Source organism: Lissotriton helveticus, chromosome 11 (assembly GCF_964261635.1).
Source record: "Lissotriton helveticus chromosome 11, aLisHel1.1, whole genome shotgun sequence".
In the NCBI taxonomy this organism is placed as follows: Eukaryota; Metazoa; Chordata; class Amphibia; order Caudata; family Salamandridae; genus Lissotriton; species Lissotriton helveticus.
In genome coordinates, this window is record NC_136072.1 from 42,986,021 (window position 1) to 43,005,010 (window position 18,990).

The following is an 18,990-nucleotide window of genomic DNA, read 5'->3' on the forward strand; positions in this document are numbered from 1 at the left end:
TGCCCTCTTAAAAGTATGTGTTGGTTTATTAGGAATCTTTTGTGCCATTATCGTGTCTGTTAATATGATCGGCCAATTCTTGTTGATGATACTCCTAATTATATCTCCTGCGTACTATATGTGGTTATTAACCTCACAGTATTATCAATGTCTTTATTCCCTTTACATTTTTTGGGGTATGTCAGCACTGAATTGTTGCTCATTGGTGAGGTTTGTTAAATGATAGGTATATTTGTGGCAACTCTCTCTACTGCTTGGTTTAATGTCTTTGTTTAAATCTAGTCAACATTTCATTTTGACACTTCATGAACTCTGTCTCGGTGCTACATATTCTCTTTAGTCACAATAACTCCCGTAAGGTATACTCTGGATAAAGTGCCTGGGGTGGAAACTTGTTGCATGTAGCGTTGAGTTTCCTGCCGTTGTCCTATGGTGTAAGGTGGTTTCTAGTTTTGAGTCAGCTACATGCACAGTGATTTCTAAAAGCTCCACTGACATGCTGTTTATATTGGCTCTAAATTCAAGATTAAAATTATTTTCATTGATAGTCTTTACAAATTGTTTAGCACTTTCAGGATCACCAGGCCAAATTACAAAAATATAATCAATTAACCTTATCCATTGTTTTACATGTTTGTTCATTAGTACAGAGTGTACCTTCGAGAGGACCTGCTCCTCCCACCAGCCTACATGTAAACACGCATAGCTGGGAGAGAAGCAGGCCCCCATAGCTACACCTCTAATCTGTCTGAACAATTCCTTACCAAAGAGAAAAAAGTTATTGTACAAAGACCAAGTTATTAGGCCTAATGACATTTCATTATGCTTCAACAAGCCATTACTTCTCATATATAGAAAGTGCTGTACTGCATTCATCCCTGTTAAATGATTAATACTTGTATAGAGCGAGGTGATATCTAATGTCATAAAGATATATTCTTCGCTCCATGGTATGCCTTTTAGTTTTTCAATAAAATCCCCTGTATCTCTGATGTAAGAGGATTATCCATGCATGAATTCTTGCAGGAAGACGTCAACATATTGAGATATCTTCTCAGATATACTATTCCGAGCAGAGATGATTGGCCTTCCTGGCACCGGAAGAGGTCCTTATGGATCTTGGGTAATAGATACATTATGGGAAAAATGGGATGTTCTTCATGTAAAAAGTTGTATTCTTCTTTAGTGATTACACCTTCCTTTTCCATTGTGATAAATCCTTCTTTAATTTCTGTTTGGCAGTAAGATACTTTTTAATTTGTTGTTCGTTCTTAGCACAATGCATCATTCAACTGTCTTAAAGCTTCTACCATATGCTGCTTCTTAGGCCAGATGACATTACCTCCTTTATCGGACTTATTGATAATGATATCCTTGTTGTCTCTTAACTTCTTCATTAGCTCAAAATATTGTTTTTGACTGTATTCACATTTCTTCAAATGTTTTTTTACTGCTCGTGCATAATTTCTTAAGACCCTCAATAACTCAATCATGAAAAATATCTATGGCATCACGTAGCATTATTGGACAAAAGGTTGACCGGATTAAATGGGCTATGTGCAGTCCTGGTTGTATTTACTCCAAGATCCTGAAGCCTAATTATTTGTGTCAAATTCCCTTCTTCATGCAATGTTGACTTTCCAGATTATATATATATTCCTTAAGCCCGGGGTCGAGGGAGACCCAGAATAATAAAGGTGCCATATTCCTGCAGCTCTCGAGTATGTGCCTTCTTCTTTGGGAGCAGCATTGTTTGTTCATATATATATATATATTACCTACTGGCAGTCGCCAGTAGGTATATATAGTTAGGACCTAGTTACCATAGGAAATTCCGAACATTCTATTGGGAATAACTTTGGCGCCGATTGAGGGATCTGTTTGTAATTTTCCTTACATTTGCCTCGTTTCGCTCTGCTCCTTCCCTGAAAGTTTCGGGGGGATTCGTGAAGCGGGGGCCGAGAAAAAAAGGAATTACACCAGATTTGGCAAAATGGTAGGGACTGGTATGCAGCAGTGCCTTTTGTATGTTTGGTGTAAATCCCTCCAGTAGTTTTTGAGAAAATTGAATTTGAAATTTTTAAAATGGCATTTTCTATGGGACCTTTAGACACGGCTACAGCCCGAACGGCTGAACGGAATTACATCAAACTTGGCAAAATGGTAGGGACAGGTATGCAGTAGTGCCTTTTCTATATTTGGTGAAAATCCCTCCAGTAGTTGTTGAGAAAATTGAATTTGAGCAAATTCTATATCTATATGCGCTAAACATTCTATTGGGAATAACTTTGGCGCCGATTGAGGAATCTGCGTGTAATTTTCCAGAATTTTGGCCAGCTCTGCTGCGCTCCTTCCCTGAAAGTTTCGGGGGGATTCATCAAGCGGGGGCCGAAAGGGGGGTCCCATGTTAATTTCCATAGGGACCTTTAGACACGGCTACAGCCCGAACGGCTGAATGGAATTACACCAAACTTGGCAAAATGGTAGGGCCTGGTATGCAGATGTGCCTTTGCTATGTTTGGTGAGAATCCCTCCAGTAGTTCTTGAGAAAATTGAATTTGAAATTTTTCAAATGGCATTTTCTATGGGACCTTTAGACACAGCTACAGCCTGAATGGCTGAACGGAATTACACCAAACTTGGCAAAATGGTAGGGACAGGTATGCAGTAGTGCCTTTTCTATATTTGGTGAAAATCCCTCCAGTAGTTGTTGAGAAAATTGAATTTGAGCAAATGATATATCTATATACGCTCACCGTATGCGCACAGTACGCGTACCGTACGCGTACGTGCGCGTACCCTTACGTGCGCGAGCGAGTTTCTGATTGGCTGGCAGTCGACTGTCAACATTCTAAACTGTCCAAACCAGGAAGTGTTGGCCACCATCTTGTTTTTCAGGAGAAATGAGGCACAAGAGAGCCCAAAACAAGAGTGGAAAACACAAAAAGGGGGCAGGGTAGAGAGCCCCCAACCCTCTAACCCTTCTCAGGGGGTCCCAAAAGGACCCCCAAGGGCAAAAAAAAAAAAAAAATCGCGGGGTACGAGCACGTACGCGTACCGTGCGCGTACCCCGCGATCAGTGATGTCATCAGTGATGTCATTTGAGATGTCATCAATGATGTCATCAGTGATGTCACTGACCATGTCATGAATGATGTAATATGTAACATCATCAGCAGTGGATTGCGGGTGCGCGAAGGATTAGTTACTTACCTGTAATCCTAGTTCTCTTCCAGGGGTATACTCATTAAAGTCATAAGCACTGAATTATCTCCGCCCATGAGCGGGAACCCGGAACACATAACAATATACATATATATGTGTAAATATATCAAAAAGTACATTGTACTAAAATAATTATACACATATACATGTATAACAACCATAATATGCAGCCTAACATATACACATAGGCTAATAAAGCCAACCTTACACACGTTCTGAAGCATGAAAATATGCTAAATATAAATGCAATAAACAGGCATGAGCCCAAAATGCATTTCATAACCATGAAAAACTTTTATTTTCATCAAAGAACCTGTTGTAAACAGTTATTAGCCTAAAAGGCTGCATATGAAAAATTGTCTGTGTACAGAAAATCAGACTGGCACCCTGCCTTTAAGGCCCCAGAGAATCTGCACACTTTGCCTTTAAGGCCTCTAGGAGAACTCTGTTCCCATCATGCACCACAGGTGACAGTTAGGTCAGTTCTTTTGTACGGTACAGTAAACTTTTAGCAGGAATCTGCACTTAAAAACTTCATAATACATATTGGAAAAAACTTCAATGCTACTGCTCGCCCGGGGAGGCGGGAGGGTGCTTATGACTTTAATGAGTATACCCCTGGAAGAGAACTAGGATTACAGGTAAGTAACTAATCCTTCTCTTCCAGGGGATACTCATTAATAGTCATAAGCACTGAATAGAGTAGCAAGCTCATACCCACTAGAAGCGGGCGAACAGATAAATGCATAGATGCACTTTTAACAATACAGTGTTTAACTAGAAACAGCAAACAAATTTCTGAGTGATGCTTGTCCCACTTGTGCATCAGTCTGCGCATCAGAATCCAAGCAGTAATGGCGTGTAAACGTATGCACTGAACGCCAAGTAGCTGCTTTACATATCTCTGACATAGCCACATTCCTAAGGAGAGCTGTGGTAGCAGCTTTCCCTCTCGTAGAATGAGCCCTAGGTCTACCTGATAAAGACTTGTGGGCTAGTTGATAAGCCAGTAAGATACATGACACTATCCATCTAGAAATGGATCTCTTGGATGCTGCCAAACCAGTATTCGTAGGACCATAGTTCACAAACAAACGGTCCGTGTGTCTCAAAGACTTCGTTTTATCTAAGTAAAATTTCAAAACCCTCTTTAGATCCAATGAATGCAAAGTCCGCTCAGCCGGACTCGAAGGGTTTGGAAAGAAAGTAGGCAATGTTATGGATTGGTTCACATGAAAATCCGACACCACCTTTGGTAGAAAAGCAGGATGAGTCCTAAGCACCACTCTGTTTCCATGAAAAACTGTGTACGGTTCCTTGCAACACAGAGCCTGAATCTCGCTCACTCTACGAGCAGAAGTGATGGCTACCAGGAATGCTACCTTCCAAGATAAGTGTTGCAAAGAAGCTTTCTGTATGGGCTCAAATGGTGGACCCATCAACTTAGTCAATACCACATTAAGCTCCCAAGGTGGAGAAGGAGACCTGACTGGAGGAAAAACCTTCCTTAACCCTTCTAGAAAATCCTTCACCACAGGCATCCGAAAAAACGATATCTGTGTAGGCGATTTTCTATAAGCCGTTATTGCAGCAAGATGGACCTTGATAGAACTAAACTGCAAACCAGACTCAGCAAGGTAAAGAAGATAAGGCAAGATCACCTGTTCTTGACCATGAATAGGATCAAGACCCTTACTCTGACACCAGAGGTAAAAGCGTTTCCACTTAAATCCGTAGGATTGTCTTGTAGAAGGCCGCTTTGCCTCCTTAAGAATGTTCATACACTCCGGATTCAGCTGTAAATGTCCGCACTGGATGACTTCAGGAGCCATGCTGCCAAGCGCAGGGAGGGCAGATTCGGGTGAAACACTCGCCCCTGCTGCTTGGACAGAAGATCCGGGCGACAAGGCAATCTCCTGTGTGGCCTGATGGACAACTGGAGGAGATCTGGGAACCACCACTGGCGTGGCCACTCCGGGCAAATCAGTATCATTCTGGAGTTGGTCTTGTACATCCGGTTGATCACTGCTGGTATCAACGGTGTCGGTGGAAAGGCGTACAGCAAATTTTTACACCAGTCTATCAAAAGGGCATTCCCTTGAGACCCTTTCTGGGAAAACCTGGACGCGAAGACGGGGCATTTTGTGTTTGCCGCGTCTGCGAACAGATCGATGTCTGGTGTTCCCCAAGCCTGGAAAATGCTGTGCGCGACGTCTCCGTTGAGAACCCAGTCGTGCGCTTCGACGAAGTCTCGACTGAGGCCGTCCGCCTCTGAGTTGAGACTTCCTGGTAGGTGAACTGCTGTTATGGACAGGTCCCTTGCAAGTAACCAATGCCAGATGGTCTGGGCTTCTATGGACAGAGTCCTGGATCTGGTACCCCCCTGCTTGTTTAGATAATACATTGTTGTGGTATTGTCTGTTTGTACCAGAAGGGACCGAGCCTGTAGAGATGGAGCCAGAGACTTGAGAGCAAGATGGACCGCTCTGAGTTCGAGTAGATTGATGTGATATCCTTTCTCGAAGTCTGACCATAGCCCTTGTACCTGAAGAGGGCCCATATGTGCCCCCCAACCAGGGAGAGAGGCATCTGTGATGAGAGTCTGCGTTGGTGGGTCCTGATGAAAAGGAACTCCCTTCATCAAGTGTGCCTTCTTCATCCACCACCGAATGGAATCTCTTGCCGACTGTTGGAGATGAATTCGATCCTCCCAGCGTCCCGTACTCTGTTTCCACTGATCTTCCAGACACTGCTGCAGAGGACGCATCTGCAAACGTGCGTTTGGCACGATGAATATGCATGATGCCATGGACCCCAGGAGAGAGGATACTTGCCGAACTGTCGGACGAGCATACTGGAGGAGAAGCACGCACTTCGCCTTGATAGATGACCATCTCTCCTCCGAAGGACACACGTTTTCGTTTTCTGTGTCCAGCTGCGCACCCAGGTAGTGGATTTTCTGGGTGGGATTCATTATGGACTTCTTGTAGTTGACTTGCAGACCCAACTTGCACATGAGTTGGAGGCATATCGATAGATGTTCTTCTAGTAGCGATGGGGATGAACTCTTCAGAAGCCAGTCGTCTAAGTACGGATATATGAAAATCCGTCTCTTTCGAAGACAAGCTGCCACTACCGCCATACATTTTGAAAATGTTCTGGGAGCTGATCTCAGGCCAAAAGGGAGTACTGAGTACTGGTAATGATGAACCCCTACTTGGAACCTGAGGAACTTGCGATGCTTTCTGGATACCGGAATATGAAAGTACGCATCTTTCAGATCGATGGAGCACATCCAATCCCCTTGGTGTAATTGAGGGAAAATCTGATGAAGAGCCAGCATTCGAAATTTCTCGTTCCGAATGAATTTGTTCAATACTCTCAGATCCAGAATGGGTCTGAACTCTGTAGCTGGACCTTTTTTCTGTACGAGAAAAAATCGAGAGTACAGGCCTTGACCTCTCTGTTGAGATGGTACTGGTTCTATGGCGTTCTTCTTCAGAAGAACGTTCGCTTCCTGCTGCAAGCGCCTTATATTCCACTGAACCATCCTTAAGGGGCGAATGACAGGAGGGGGCTTCTTGAATCTCAAAAGGTACCCGCTCTGAATAATACTCAGCACCCATCTGTCCTTTGTGATTTGCTTCCACTCGTCCAGATACCACACAATACTTCCTCCAACCGGAGTGGCACACGGTTGTGGAGGAAGCATCCGTTCATTGCTTTTGAGGCTGCTTGGTAGCAGAGGATTGCTGCCTGTTTCCATTGCCTCTGCCTCGCCCAGGTCGTCGCTGTTGAAATTGCGACCTCTGCTGATTCTGGCCTTGATTTTGCGAGGACCAATTCGACTGTTGGCCCCTCTGCTGAAAAGATCTTTTGTCAAAGGGACGAAAATTACCCCGACGTCGAAATTCTTTTTTCTTTTCAAGACCGACAGCTTTCAGGGTGTCCAACTCCACTTTCATTTTAGACATTTCGTCGTCAGCGTGAGAGCCAAATAGAGTAGAACCATTGAAAGGTAAATTCACCATCTTTCTCTGCGCCTCTGGCTTAAGTCCCGTAAGGCGAAGCCAAGCCGTACGTCTAGCACAAACACCATGTGCATAACCATGAGCTGACAGATCCGCCGCATCAGCAGCCGCACTAATACTCTGGTTCGCCACCAATCCTCCTTCTTCTACTATTTCCGGGAAGTCTTTCTGATCCTCCTTAGGGAGTTTATCTGCAAAACGAGTCACTGAGTCCCAAAGCAGACGATCATAGCGACCCAATAAGGCTGACGCACTGGCCACTCTCATGACCGAACCTGAGGTGTTGCACATTCTTCTCCCCAAGGAATCCATACTCTTACTATCCTTTTCAGGTGGAGCAGAAGAGGTAGATGCCGCAGAATGTGCTTTTCTGACTGCCGCCACAATAAGTGAATCCGGAGGAGGGTCAGAACGCAAAAATAAAGGACCCTCTGCTGGAGCCCTGTACTTCTTAGCAATCCTAGAAGGACCAGACCCCACCGTGGCCGGAGTTAAGAAAGTTCTCATTGCTGGTTCTATTAATCCGGGCACTAACGGTAGAAGAGGTCTACCAGTCGTCTTGTGATGTAGGGTTTCAAAGATGACTGACGTTGCTATTTGAGGAACTGCCATCTTGATCTTGAACTTATTCGCCCCACGACACAACACATCATTAAATGTGCCCAAATCATCCACTGGAGACACTCTAGAAGGGGGAGTAGATGATATTGTGGGAGAATAGTCTCTATAGGAAGATCTTAAAGAAGACTTCGAAGACGTAGAAGATGAGGAAGGAGACCTACTCCGCCTCGGAGGAGTTGCCGATCGCTGCCTCATTCGTTCCTGTGAACGTGATTTCTCTCTCACTAAGGACCTAGAGCGTGATCTTCTATGCAGCTCCGTCTGAGGGACCGGAGCCCTCATCCTCATCAGTCCTGCATCTGGACGCATTTTCCAATGTCTAAGGCTTTCCAGCCACCTCGGTGACAAGTTAATAGGCCGCCCTACACGCTCAGGTGAAGCCTCAGGTGACACCTGCACAATATTCAGTCCAGTTGAAGACTTGGAGGCTCTGGAAACTACACTGTGCTCAGAAAACAATGAGCCAGATGGAGTCCGTTGTCTGGGCACCGATTGTCTATCATCCGACACCTGTCCTGAGGTTGAGCCCGAATGAGCCACCACAGACGAGTCCTGGTGCACTATCTCTTGTCCCACCGCAGACCTGTCGTCTTGCTGGCCACGCGGAGAAGACAAATGTTCTGGACTGATGTCTGACCTCGACAAAGACCCAATTGAGGTCCGAGAGGCCGGTCTGGATAGTCTCGATGCCGACCCATGTTCGGGTGGGGGAGACCTAGACACTCCATGCTTCGAGCCCGAAGCAGACTTCGACATCGACCTATGTCGCGATGGAGACCTTGATCTTCTCTTTTTAGGTCTCGACGTCGACTCCTTCGACGTCGTCCTTTCTCTCGACGTCGACCTCTTCTTCAAAGACATCGTAAGTCTCTCTCTCGACCTCGGTCTCTCCTTCGACGTCGACACTTTCCTCGACGTCGACATACCATCCTTCGACGTCGACACACCATCCTTCGGCGTCGACACACCATCCTTCGACGTCGACACCTTCGTCGTCGGGCGCCTCTCTTCTCTCGACGTCGACTTCTCACGAGCCTTCGACGTCGAACATGGCACCCCCGACGTCGTCTTTACAGCAATCGACACCAGATGTCTCGACGTCGAAAAAGATTTCGACGGCGACCTCTTCGACGTCGACAATGTCTTTTTTGACGGCGACGCTCCCTGGAGTCGAGTTTTCTTAGATCTACCTTCTGGAGACGCTGATCTTCGACGTTTTGGATGAGAAGATGGCTTGGAAGAAGAGAATACGCCCTTGGAACTCTTCTCACCACGGTTTTCTCTCTCCAGGAGGCCCAGCAACCTCATTTTCTCCCTTTCTCTTAAAGTTCTACTAAAAAGGTTGAGGCAGTGATAACAATCCTCCACCTTATGAGAAGCTGGAAGACACACCACACAAACAGAGTGTGGATCCGTTTTGGACATCTTCTTCCCACAGGAAGGACATTTGTAAAATAACGGTGGCATTCTGACTAAAAAATACCAACAGTTAGTCAGAACAAGATAGAAAACACCACCAAAATATTCTTTTGTCAAAAAAAGGTAAGAAAAAACCAACTTCTGACAGAAAATACTACAAATGAGCAGAGCTCAAGTTCCAGGTTCCTCACAGAACAAGCCGGAAAAAAGAACTGACCTAACTGTCACCTGTGGTGCATGATGGGAACAGAGTTCTCCTAGAGGCCTTAAAGGCAAAGTGTGCAGATTCTCTGGGGCCTTAAAGGCAGGGTGCCAGTCTGATTTTCTGTACACAGACAATTTTTCATATGCAGCCTTTTAGGCTAATAACTGTTTACACCAGGTTCTTTGATGAAAATAAAAGTTTTTCATGGTTATGAAATGCATTTTGGGCTCATGCCTGTTTATTGCATTTATATTTAGCATATTTTCATGCTTCAGAACGTGTGTAAGGTTGGCTTTATTAGCCTATGTGTATATGTTAGGCTGCATATTATGGTTGTTATACATGTATATGTGTATAATTATTTTAGTACAATGTACTTTTTGATATATTTACACATATATATCTATATTGTTATGTGTTCCGGGTTCCCGCTCATGGGCGGAGATAATTCAGTGCTTATGACTATTAATGAGTATCCCCTGGAAGAGAAATATAGTTAGTACAACTAACTATATAGGAGCAATTTCAATGGTTTTTTAAATGCTAATTCCAAACTATATAAGGCCTGAAACCTATGGTTTTTTAAGTGAATATATATATATATATATTTGCTCCAAAGGACACCAAAAACGCGAGTCCCTCTGAAGGCGGGTGCTGCCACGCGGTGGTGTACCGCGTTTTAAAATCACTGCTCCATCGTTCTCCTCACAATCCCAACTCGGTGGAAGAAAAACGGCAGCACTCACGGGTTCTTACAGCTTTTCAACAAACTTTATTTGTTAGACAGACGCGTTTCGGGATGCGTCCCTTCCTCAGTGTCATATGGGAACGCAGTGCGAGGCGCCATTTTTAAAGAACCTGTACGTCATGATGACAACAACAACAACAGACAAGGGACTATGCTGTACATTTGTCAATAAAGGCCATCTTTAAGTATGTTTTGTTGCGCAAATGTAAGCATTTTTAACCTGTTCCACATTTATAAACAGTTTTGTTTTAATCTCGCCGTGTATCGGCATAGGCAACCCCCAAATCAGGGTTGCTTCCCCCTTGCCAGTATTGTATCACGTTCTTAAATATGAATCACAGATTTCTTGAATGTCAGATTTTTTTATTTTTGGATCCTAAGTTTTTATGGTGCGTGCTCTGGACATATCTGTCTTTGTTACCAGTACAGACAAGGACAACGTCCACCTCTATACATTATAGGTGGTGTAACCCAAAAGAGTGGCATACTCTATACTGCCATATTTTGATAAATCGCACCACATGGTGCATATCAATTCAATTAAAGTCGTGGATCGGCAATTGCAGCCCAATGGCTGCCAAGTCCTTATCTGTAAAGAACAGATTCTAGAGAGATATGTATACAGAATCCGCACCACTGTATTAAACAAGTTCTCACTTCAAGCCTCCTTATATCCCCAAAATTACACACGATTGTCATCATTAGGGCTACACCATGAAGGTAAATTTTCTAGATAAAGCACAGAATAAGACATATATAGAGCAAAATATGCACTGAATCATATTTGGTAAATAAATCGATTTCAACAATGCTTTCACAGTCAAAGGTTCTTATATCTCCGCATAAACATAACAGATCAGAAATCAACCAAGGTGTGCTGCCACTTCTTCCCTAGTGTTCAGCCCTCCTGGTGTCTTGGTCTCTAGATCTACTATATAGCGTGATTCCAGTCTTCTCAATTTCTGTAATTTGTTTCCTCCCCTTATATTATCTGGAACACAATCTAGACAGAAGTATCTAAGGAGACCCCTGTCACTATTGTGTTTGATAGCAAAATGACAAGCGACCGGGTAGGAAAAATCTTTGTTCACGATCGCTCGCATATGCTCGAGGATTCTCAGTTTCACAGGATTATTAGTGCTACCTATGTATTTTAAATTACAAGGACAGCTAAGGCAGTACACTGCATGGCTGGTATGACATGACATAAACTTGTTGATTTTCCTTCCTCTCTTACAACCTTTTACTTCATATGACATGGGAAGAATCCTTTCGCATCCTTTAGCGTCCCAGATTGTTTCACTATTGGATCAAGGTGACTATGTACCAAATGGTCACGTAGTGATCTTGCTTTCCTAAAAGTTATCAGTGTGACTGCTGGGATGTCTGACCCAACAATAGTGTCTGTTTTTAAGATTTGCCAATGTTTGTGCATAATGGACCTCAATCTGTGTGAGTCCACAGAATATGGCGTGATCAAGCAGAATTTTCCACCGTCTGCACTTGGACCACTTCTTTTATTAAAGAGTGTTCGTCTGGATAGTTTTCTTACACGATTAAGTGCATCCTGTAAGAGATTCAGCTTGTATCCTCTTTCTAAGAATCTCTCTACACTTTCATTGGCTGCTTTCTCAGAGTCACTATCAAGTGTACTATTTCGTCTCAGCCGTAAAAATTCCCCTTAGGGAATGCTAATTAATCTACGGGGATGGCTGCTGGACGCGTGCAGTATACTATTGCTCGCAGTGGGTTTTCGGTATAGTGAAGTTTTTATTTTCCCATCACTAACCTCAACTTTCAAGTCCAGATAGTTAACAGTTTCTTTGCTTATTTCGCCAGTAAATTTAAGATTACAGCTGTTGTTGTTAAGTTAAGAGAGAGAGAGGATATATATATATATATATATATATATATATATATATATATATATATATATATATATATATATACATATATATATATATATATATATATATATATATAGAGAGAGAGAGAGAGAGAGAGAGAGAGAGAGAGAGAGAGAGAGAGAGAGACTTATCTACTGGCTGTCATCAGTAGATAGTTTTATTTAAGACCATGTTTCCATAGGAAAACCACTTTTGACTTTAAGTTTGGTGCTGTTTGAAACATCAAATCATTTAGGTTGGCGGTTCCAACTGCATAATTATGCATAGTTATGATAGAACCACCCACAGGCTGGTCCCAAACATCCTTATTCCAATGGTAGCATGTTCACCAGGCAGAAAAGGGCTGCAGCACAAGCTTCCATTGAAAAATTTATATTTGTGAACATCCCTGCACCGAGTGACAGGCACCATGCGGAGCCTGCCACAAGGTGCAGAGATGTTTAGGAGGGCACCATTGTGGAGGGCTGGGGGAATGGGGGCTCTGCTATGGGACCCCAATGTTGCTTTCCGACAGCCTTTAATGTCGGAAAGGCCGACATGGAATGCCTGTCAGAATTCAACATCATAATCCCAACAGCGGAACCGCCATCATTAAGGAATTATGCTGTCTCTCCGACGAACCGAGGGCCTCCTTGAGCCCGCCAGAACTATGTTGGAATCCTCCACCAGGTTTGCTCCGAACGTCGTCATCTCAATACAGCAGTTGGACCGTAAACCTACCATGTCAGTGAGTATCGTGAGGAACCCCAAATTGTTAAGTTAGGTCTTTTTGTTCATGGAAAGTTTCAGGGTGATCCGTCAAGCAAGGCTAAGAAAAAGGAGTGCCAAAAAAGTGCTTTTTCCCATTTTAATTCCACTAGTCTTTAGACATGCCTGCATCCCAAATCGCTCGATGGAATTACAGAAACTTTGACAGAAAGGTAGCTTTGGTTACGCAGATTCTGCTTACTGTTATTTGGTGTAAATCCGTTTAGTAGCTGTTATGAAATTTGAGAGAATAAAGTTACTAATATCAGTGGCAGCGACAACTTCACAAGTATTAAGGAGTTAGTGCAGAGAAATGCAGATTGGCTGCCAACACTTCAACCAGGAAGGGTTGACAGCCAACAGTCCCACAACCAAACGTGAAAAAAATCTAAAAGGGGGCAGGGTAGTAATACTCTGACCCCCAACCCTTGGTCTGACATTTCACTGATACAAAACCAGAGAAATTGGGCAGTTCTAGTTGCCTGAGCTAACTATAATTTACGCCCCCACAATGCTCATGACCTCACATATTACATCACTCATGACATGGTCAGTGACATCACTGAGGACATCTTAAATGACATCACTGAGGACATTATCCACAGAACCACTCACACACCCATACAACCTCTCATACATACACACAGCCACACAACTACTCATATACCTATTAACAGACCGATACAAGTATTTAAAAACCCACTCACTGATCCATAGAGCCAGTCATAGATCCACTCCCTTAAACAGCCATTTACAAAACCACTAACTCACCCGTATAGCCACTCATGCCCCATTCACTCACCAATATAGCCACTAACACATTCAGTTATTTAGACATACAGACACTTACACTCCCACTCATATGCCCATACAGCCACTCACACACTGAGTCAGTCACCCATACAGCTATCCAAACACCTACTCACTCACCCATACAGTCACTCGTTCAGCCACTCACTCACCCATACCTTCACTCACACACTCATTCACCTACTGATACAGATACTAACACATGTATTCACACATACAGTTATTGACACAAGCTAACACTAACCCATGCAGGCACTCTCACATTCACTCACTCACTCATACAGTCACTCACACCCTCCCATGCAACACTTATGCACCGTCACTCACTCATACAGCCACACAGACATCAATAACCTTTGCATGCCTCTAACATACCAACTCACTCACCCATACGCTCCTGACACACCCACTCATTCACCCATACAACCACCCACACACACCATGACATACCAATACAGCCATTCATACCCACTTACCAACCCATACAGCCACTCACAGACCCACTCACTCACCTATAAAGGCACTCACACATCCACTCGCTCACTTATACAGCTGCTTACACAGCCACTCACTACCCATACAGCTATTCACACATTCACTCACTCACCCATACAACCACTCACACACCTATTCACACACACATACAGCCACTCAGACACCCACTCACATACTGATAGAGTCACACAGCCACTCACATAACATGTTAGAAATAGTACCCCTCATCACTAGGACACAAACTATACTAATTTAAGTAATGCACTAGTTTACTACAAATATTTAACACACATAAACGATTAGAAAACACTTACACTTAATGTATGATGTCATTTGAGATCACATCAGTGATGTCACTGACCATTTCATGAGGGATGTAATATGTGAGGTCATGAGCTATGCAATGTGTGGGCATAAGTAATAGTTAGCTCGGGTAACTATAACTGCTGAATTTCTCTGGTTTTTGGAAGAGTGAAATTGCAGCCTAACTATAATGTCACTGTAACCATTGCTTTTTTCAGGGAATATATATATATATATATGTATGTAAATATAAAAACAGAAATGGGTTTTACACTTACCTGTTAATTTTCTACCACACATATGCCCTCACCATGCATGCTTTTGTTTCTGGTAAAGGTATACTTGTGGTAAAAAGAGTTGTAAAGATTTGTCGTGGTTCCAGTGTCGAAAAAGCATTTGCGGTAAATGCAGTCGTGGTTAGGTCATACATCTCTCCCACAGTGCACTGTTTAAGGCAATGTAAAGGAAATGATATTTTGTTATGATGTTTTGTCTTTTGTGGTCATTCAAGGCTCCTGTACTTCACAACTCCACCCGTGTATATTTTTTATTCACAGCTCGCAAAGACCTACGGAAATACAATGACCTTGTGGGCGGGGCATACTCCTTTGGTTATAACAAATGGATTCGAAGCTGTGAGAGACATGCTGGTATCCAAGTCTGAGGAGACGTCTGGACGACCCCAGACACCTTACATACAGAAATATGGACAAGAAAAAGGTACCTTCCTGATTAAATTGAAAGCAAATTTCTGTTGTATGGAGGATCTCCAGCCCCATCTAGCCAGTTTATGTCCCTACAATTTGCCATATTATTGAGTCCTCACTAATCCTAACACATGTCTTTGCTCTTACACTGTTATTAGTCACATATTTCATTTTTTTTAGTATTGCCAATGCCACAGCAGCACAATATTAAAGCGGCTATGTAACATGTATTCCAAACATCAATACACTATTGATTTTATAAATAAATAAGCATCTGCACATAAGCATTGTGGGTAGGTGTGAAGCCAGAGTTAAACCAGAGCAAAATGTGTGCCTTCATGTTTGGCTGTTAAGAAAAGCCATCTTTACCTTTGAAGCACTAAACTGTTTACTTCGCCTACAGCCATGTGACCACTGTGCCAATAATCCGCTTAGTGACAGGGATTATAACTGTTCTTCCTGGCAACCTCTAGTATTTCACCTACTTTCATATCAATCAGGCTCCCTTCAATCTATCTAGACCGTATTTGGATTCCTACTTCACTGAATTTGCACTTAGTTTGGCTTCACTTAGCAGCCTCCTTTTACAGCACCGACATCCTGGTACCTAGTATGACTTTGTTTAGTTGCCCTTCTGATCCATTCAGACCTGATGGTTGACCTTCATGAACTCATGATGCTTTCTCACCATCCCATCAACGCCACCCGTGGATAGTACAAACTTCACAATGGCTGTGTTTGACCTTATGAGAGACTCCCTTACCTCAGCACAGACCACATGATGGCCCTCATGCCTTCATGAAACTCACCCAAGGGAGCACAGACCTAATTGTCTCCTGTCGAACATCATTATGCCATTTGTTGGCCAGCAGTAACTAAATGGTAGGCTTTCCTGATCTTGTTAAGCACTATCCTTAATCAGCTAAAACCTCACTTATGGTCCGCCATGACCTAATTTAGCGATTTTCCTGGTTCACAATGGATTATTAACATATCCTTTTATTCTAAACAGCTTTTTTGTGATGTTCTTGGGTGTTTTAAAATAGGCCTAAGGCTTGGGGGCAGGTTTACCAAATAAACCTTGGAGAAGGCAGTGTCTGTGATCTCATCAAATTCTACTATGGGTCATCGTCACAGCTAGGAGATTACTCCCCAAATTTAGAGTGACAGCGACTTCGGACAAACCTTTGGAAACTTGTAGCTGCACCCCACACATTTTATAAACTTCATGGGTTTGCACCTTGGAAACTGCTGATCATGGTCAAGATTTTGCAGTGGTGATCACTCACAGTTGAAGGAGCAACATCCTCTCTTGTAAACACTCCGGATTACATTTGTCAGTGGTTTAGGATTAAGATGGAACAGGACATTCCAAATGTGACATCAAGTCAAAGTATAGCAGTTGCAATGGTTCTAAGGCAACATGTCCAAACCATGACAATATCACAAGATCATGTCCTCCTAGGTTTCTGTTATCATCTCTAGGTATGATAAGAAGTTATTTTTCTTTCTCTTCTCTTGCACTACTCCTCCAACAAAGAAAAATTGTCTATCTCACATTATTTTGGTGCGAACCGCTCACTGCTCCCATAAAAATGGAGTTTCTAAAAGTACAGATGATGCCCTTTCCCGACTCCTCCAACCTCATTGTCTTACCCTACCATCACTCTAAATAATATTGTCAACATGTTGCAGCAAATCTTATGTCCACCACTATGGGTTGATGGCCTTATTTAGGAATGTGAGACCTCTATTTTATATCACTGTCATCTTGGCTCAGTCAGTCAAATGGGGAGAAGAAAACAAGTTACTTACCTGTAACTTTGGTTGTCCAGTATTGGAAACTTTCATAGATTCCCATGCTTGTATCATTCCCCGTCGTCGGAATGGGAGTCCCCGGTATATATAAAATAGCCATAAAAACCATTACTAAAAACAGAACCTAGGCCCATTCTTGTTTTGCAATCTATCCACCTCTTTTTGTAAAAGAGACCCACAAAAATGAACAACCAATCAGCTTAGCCTCACCCCTTACAACCCTCCAGAGAGAAGCTCAGAACCTCAGATTTTCGTAGCCATTGTGTAACCAAACCAGTGAAGATGGAAGAGGCTGAGCTTTCCCAGGGGAGGCGGGTGGGTCGAATGGGAATCTATGAACATTTCCAATACTGGAGAACCAAAGTTACAGGTAAGTAACTTGTTTTCTCACTCCAGTATTGGAACTTTCATAGATTTCCATGCTTGTATCAGAGTAGCTAGCAGTTATCAGCACATTTTTTTGAACCATGACCAATATCACACTAGGAGCAAAGCCATATTATATACATCATAAGACATTTCAATGGTCAATAACATACCTAGAAAACTGCGAACACATAAACCCATGAGGTTCACAAAATGTGCAAGAGCTAATAAAACAGTAACATGGAAGGAGGGATGAAAGGGAAAGCTCACTACTATTGGAAGAGGTTCCTCAGGACTGCTTGGCCGACTGCTGTGTCACTCTGCGTTGCAGCATCCAGGCAGTAATGCATTGTAAATATATGGGTACTGCTCCAGGTCGCTGCACTGCAGATCTCCCAGATAGGAACTCCAGCAAAGAGTGCTGTAGAAGAAGAAATCGCCCTCGTGGAATGAGCACGGACTCGACCTTCTTGGGGCTTGCCTGCTGCCTTGTGACAATACTTTATGGCATTGGTAATCCAGCCTGGAAAGGGGAGAACCCTTATGAGGGTCACTAAAAGACACAAACATTTGAGAAGCCTTTCTTAAGTCTTTAGTTCGTTGAAGATAGAATTTTAAGCATCTCTGAATGTCCAGAGAGTGAAATGCTTTCTCTGCCGGAGTCACTGGATGAGGGAAAAAAGTCTTAAGAATTACCGGCTCATTCAAATGAAAGTCCAAAGGAACTTTAGGTAGGAATTTTGGGTTAGTACATAGAATCACTGTTCCTTTTTTGAACTGGAGAAAGGGTTCCTGAATGTTGAAAGCCTGCAATTCTCCCACATGCCTAGCAGATGGCAAAGCTAGAAGAAGCACTACCTTCCAGGAGGGGAATTTGAACTTTGCCTTGTGAATCTGTTCGAAAGGAGGCTTCATCAGCTGGGCAAGAACCAAGTTCAGATGCCAAAGAGGAGGAGGAGGCTTGGCTGGAGGGAAAACTCTGAAAAGTTCCTTGAGAAACTGTTAAATGATCCTTGCCGACCAGAGGGAGAGGCCTGAAGACATGCGTCTGAAGCGAGAAATTGCTGCCAGATGCACCTTAATAGAAGAGTGAGCCAGTCCCGCCTTTGCTCATGAAAGAATGTATGGAAGAACTTCATGCGGCTCCGAGGATATAGACCGTTGTGCTGGCACCAAATACAGAAGCGTTTCCACTTCAACCCTTTAAGTCTTATTCGTACTTGGGGCGCTCACCTGAGAAAGCACCTCTTTACATTCTGCTGAGAGAATCAGACCAAGAAATTCTCGCTGCTCAGGAGCCATGCTGAGAGCTGTTGAGACTGAGGATCCGGATGCCAGACTTGGCCCTGGGACATTGTCAGCAGCAAAGGAATCAGCTGCAAAGGAAGAGGAAGGTCCAGGGAGAGAAGATGAAGTTCTGTGAATCACAATTGTCTGGGCCACGCCGGAGCTATCAAAATCATCCTGCACATTTCTGCTTTGAGCTTCCTGAGAAGTCTGGGGATCAGAGGAATGGGGAGAAAAGCGTAAACAAATGTGCCCTTACCAGGCCATCGAAAGCGCATTCCCCAACAATCCCGGATGGTGA

General features: G+C 43.4%; 1 protein-coding gene across 1 annotated transcript in view; it reads left to right on the forward strand.

Annotated features, from left to right (window-relative positions):
• LOC144791138 (cytochrome P450 2J2-like) overlaps positions 1 to 18,990 on the forward strand; it is a 409,659-nt gene that overhangs the window by 143,326 nt on the left and 247,343 nt on the right. Inside the window, exon 2 of the mRNA XM_078665797.1 lies at positions 15,069 to 15,231. Within this exon, the coding sequence (XP_078521923.1) occupies positions 15,069 to 15,231 (163 nt within the window). The remainder of the gene's footprint in view (positions 1 to 15,068; positions 15,232 to 18,990) is intronic.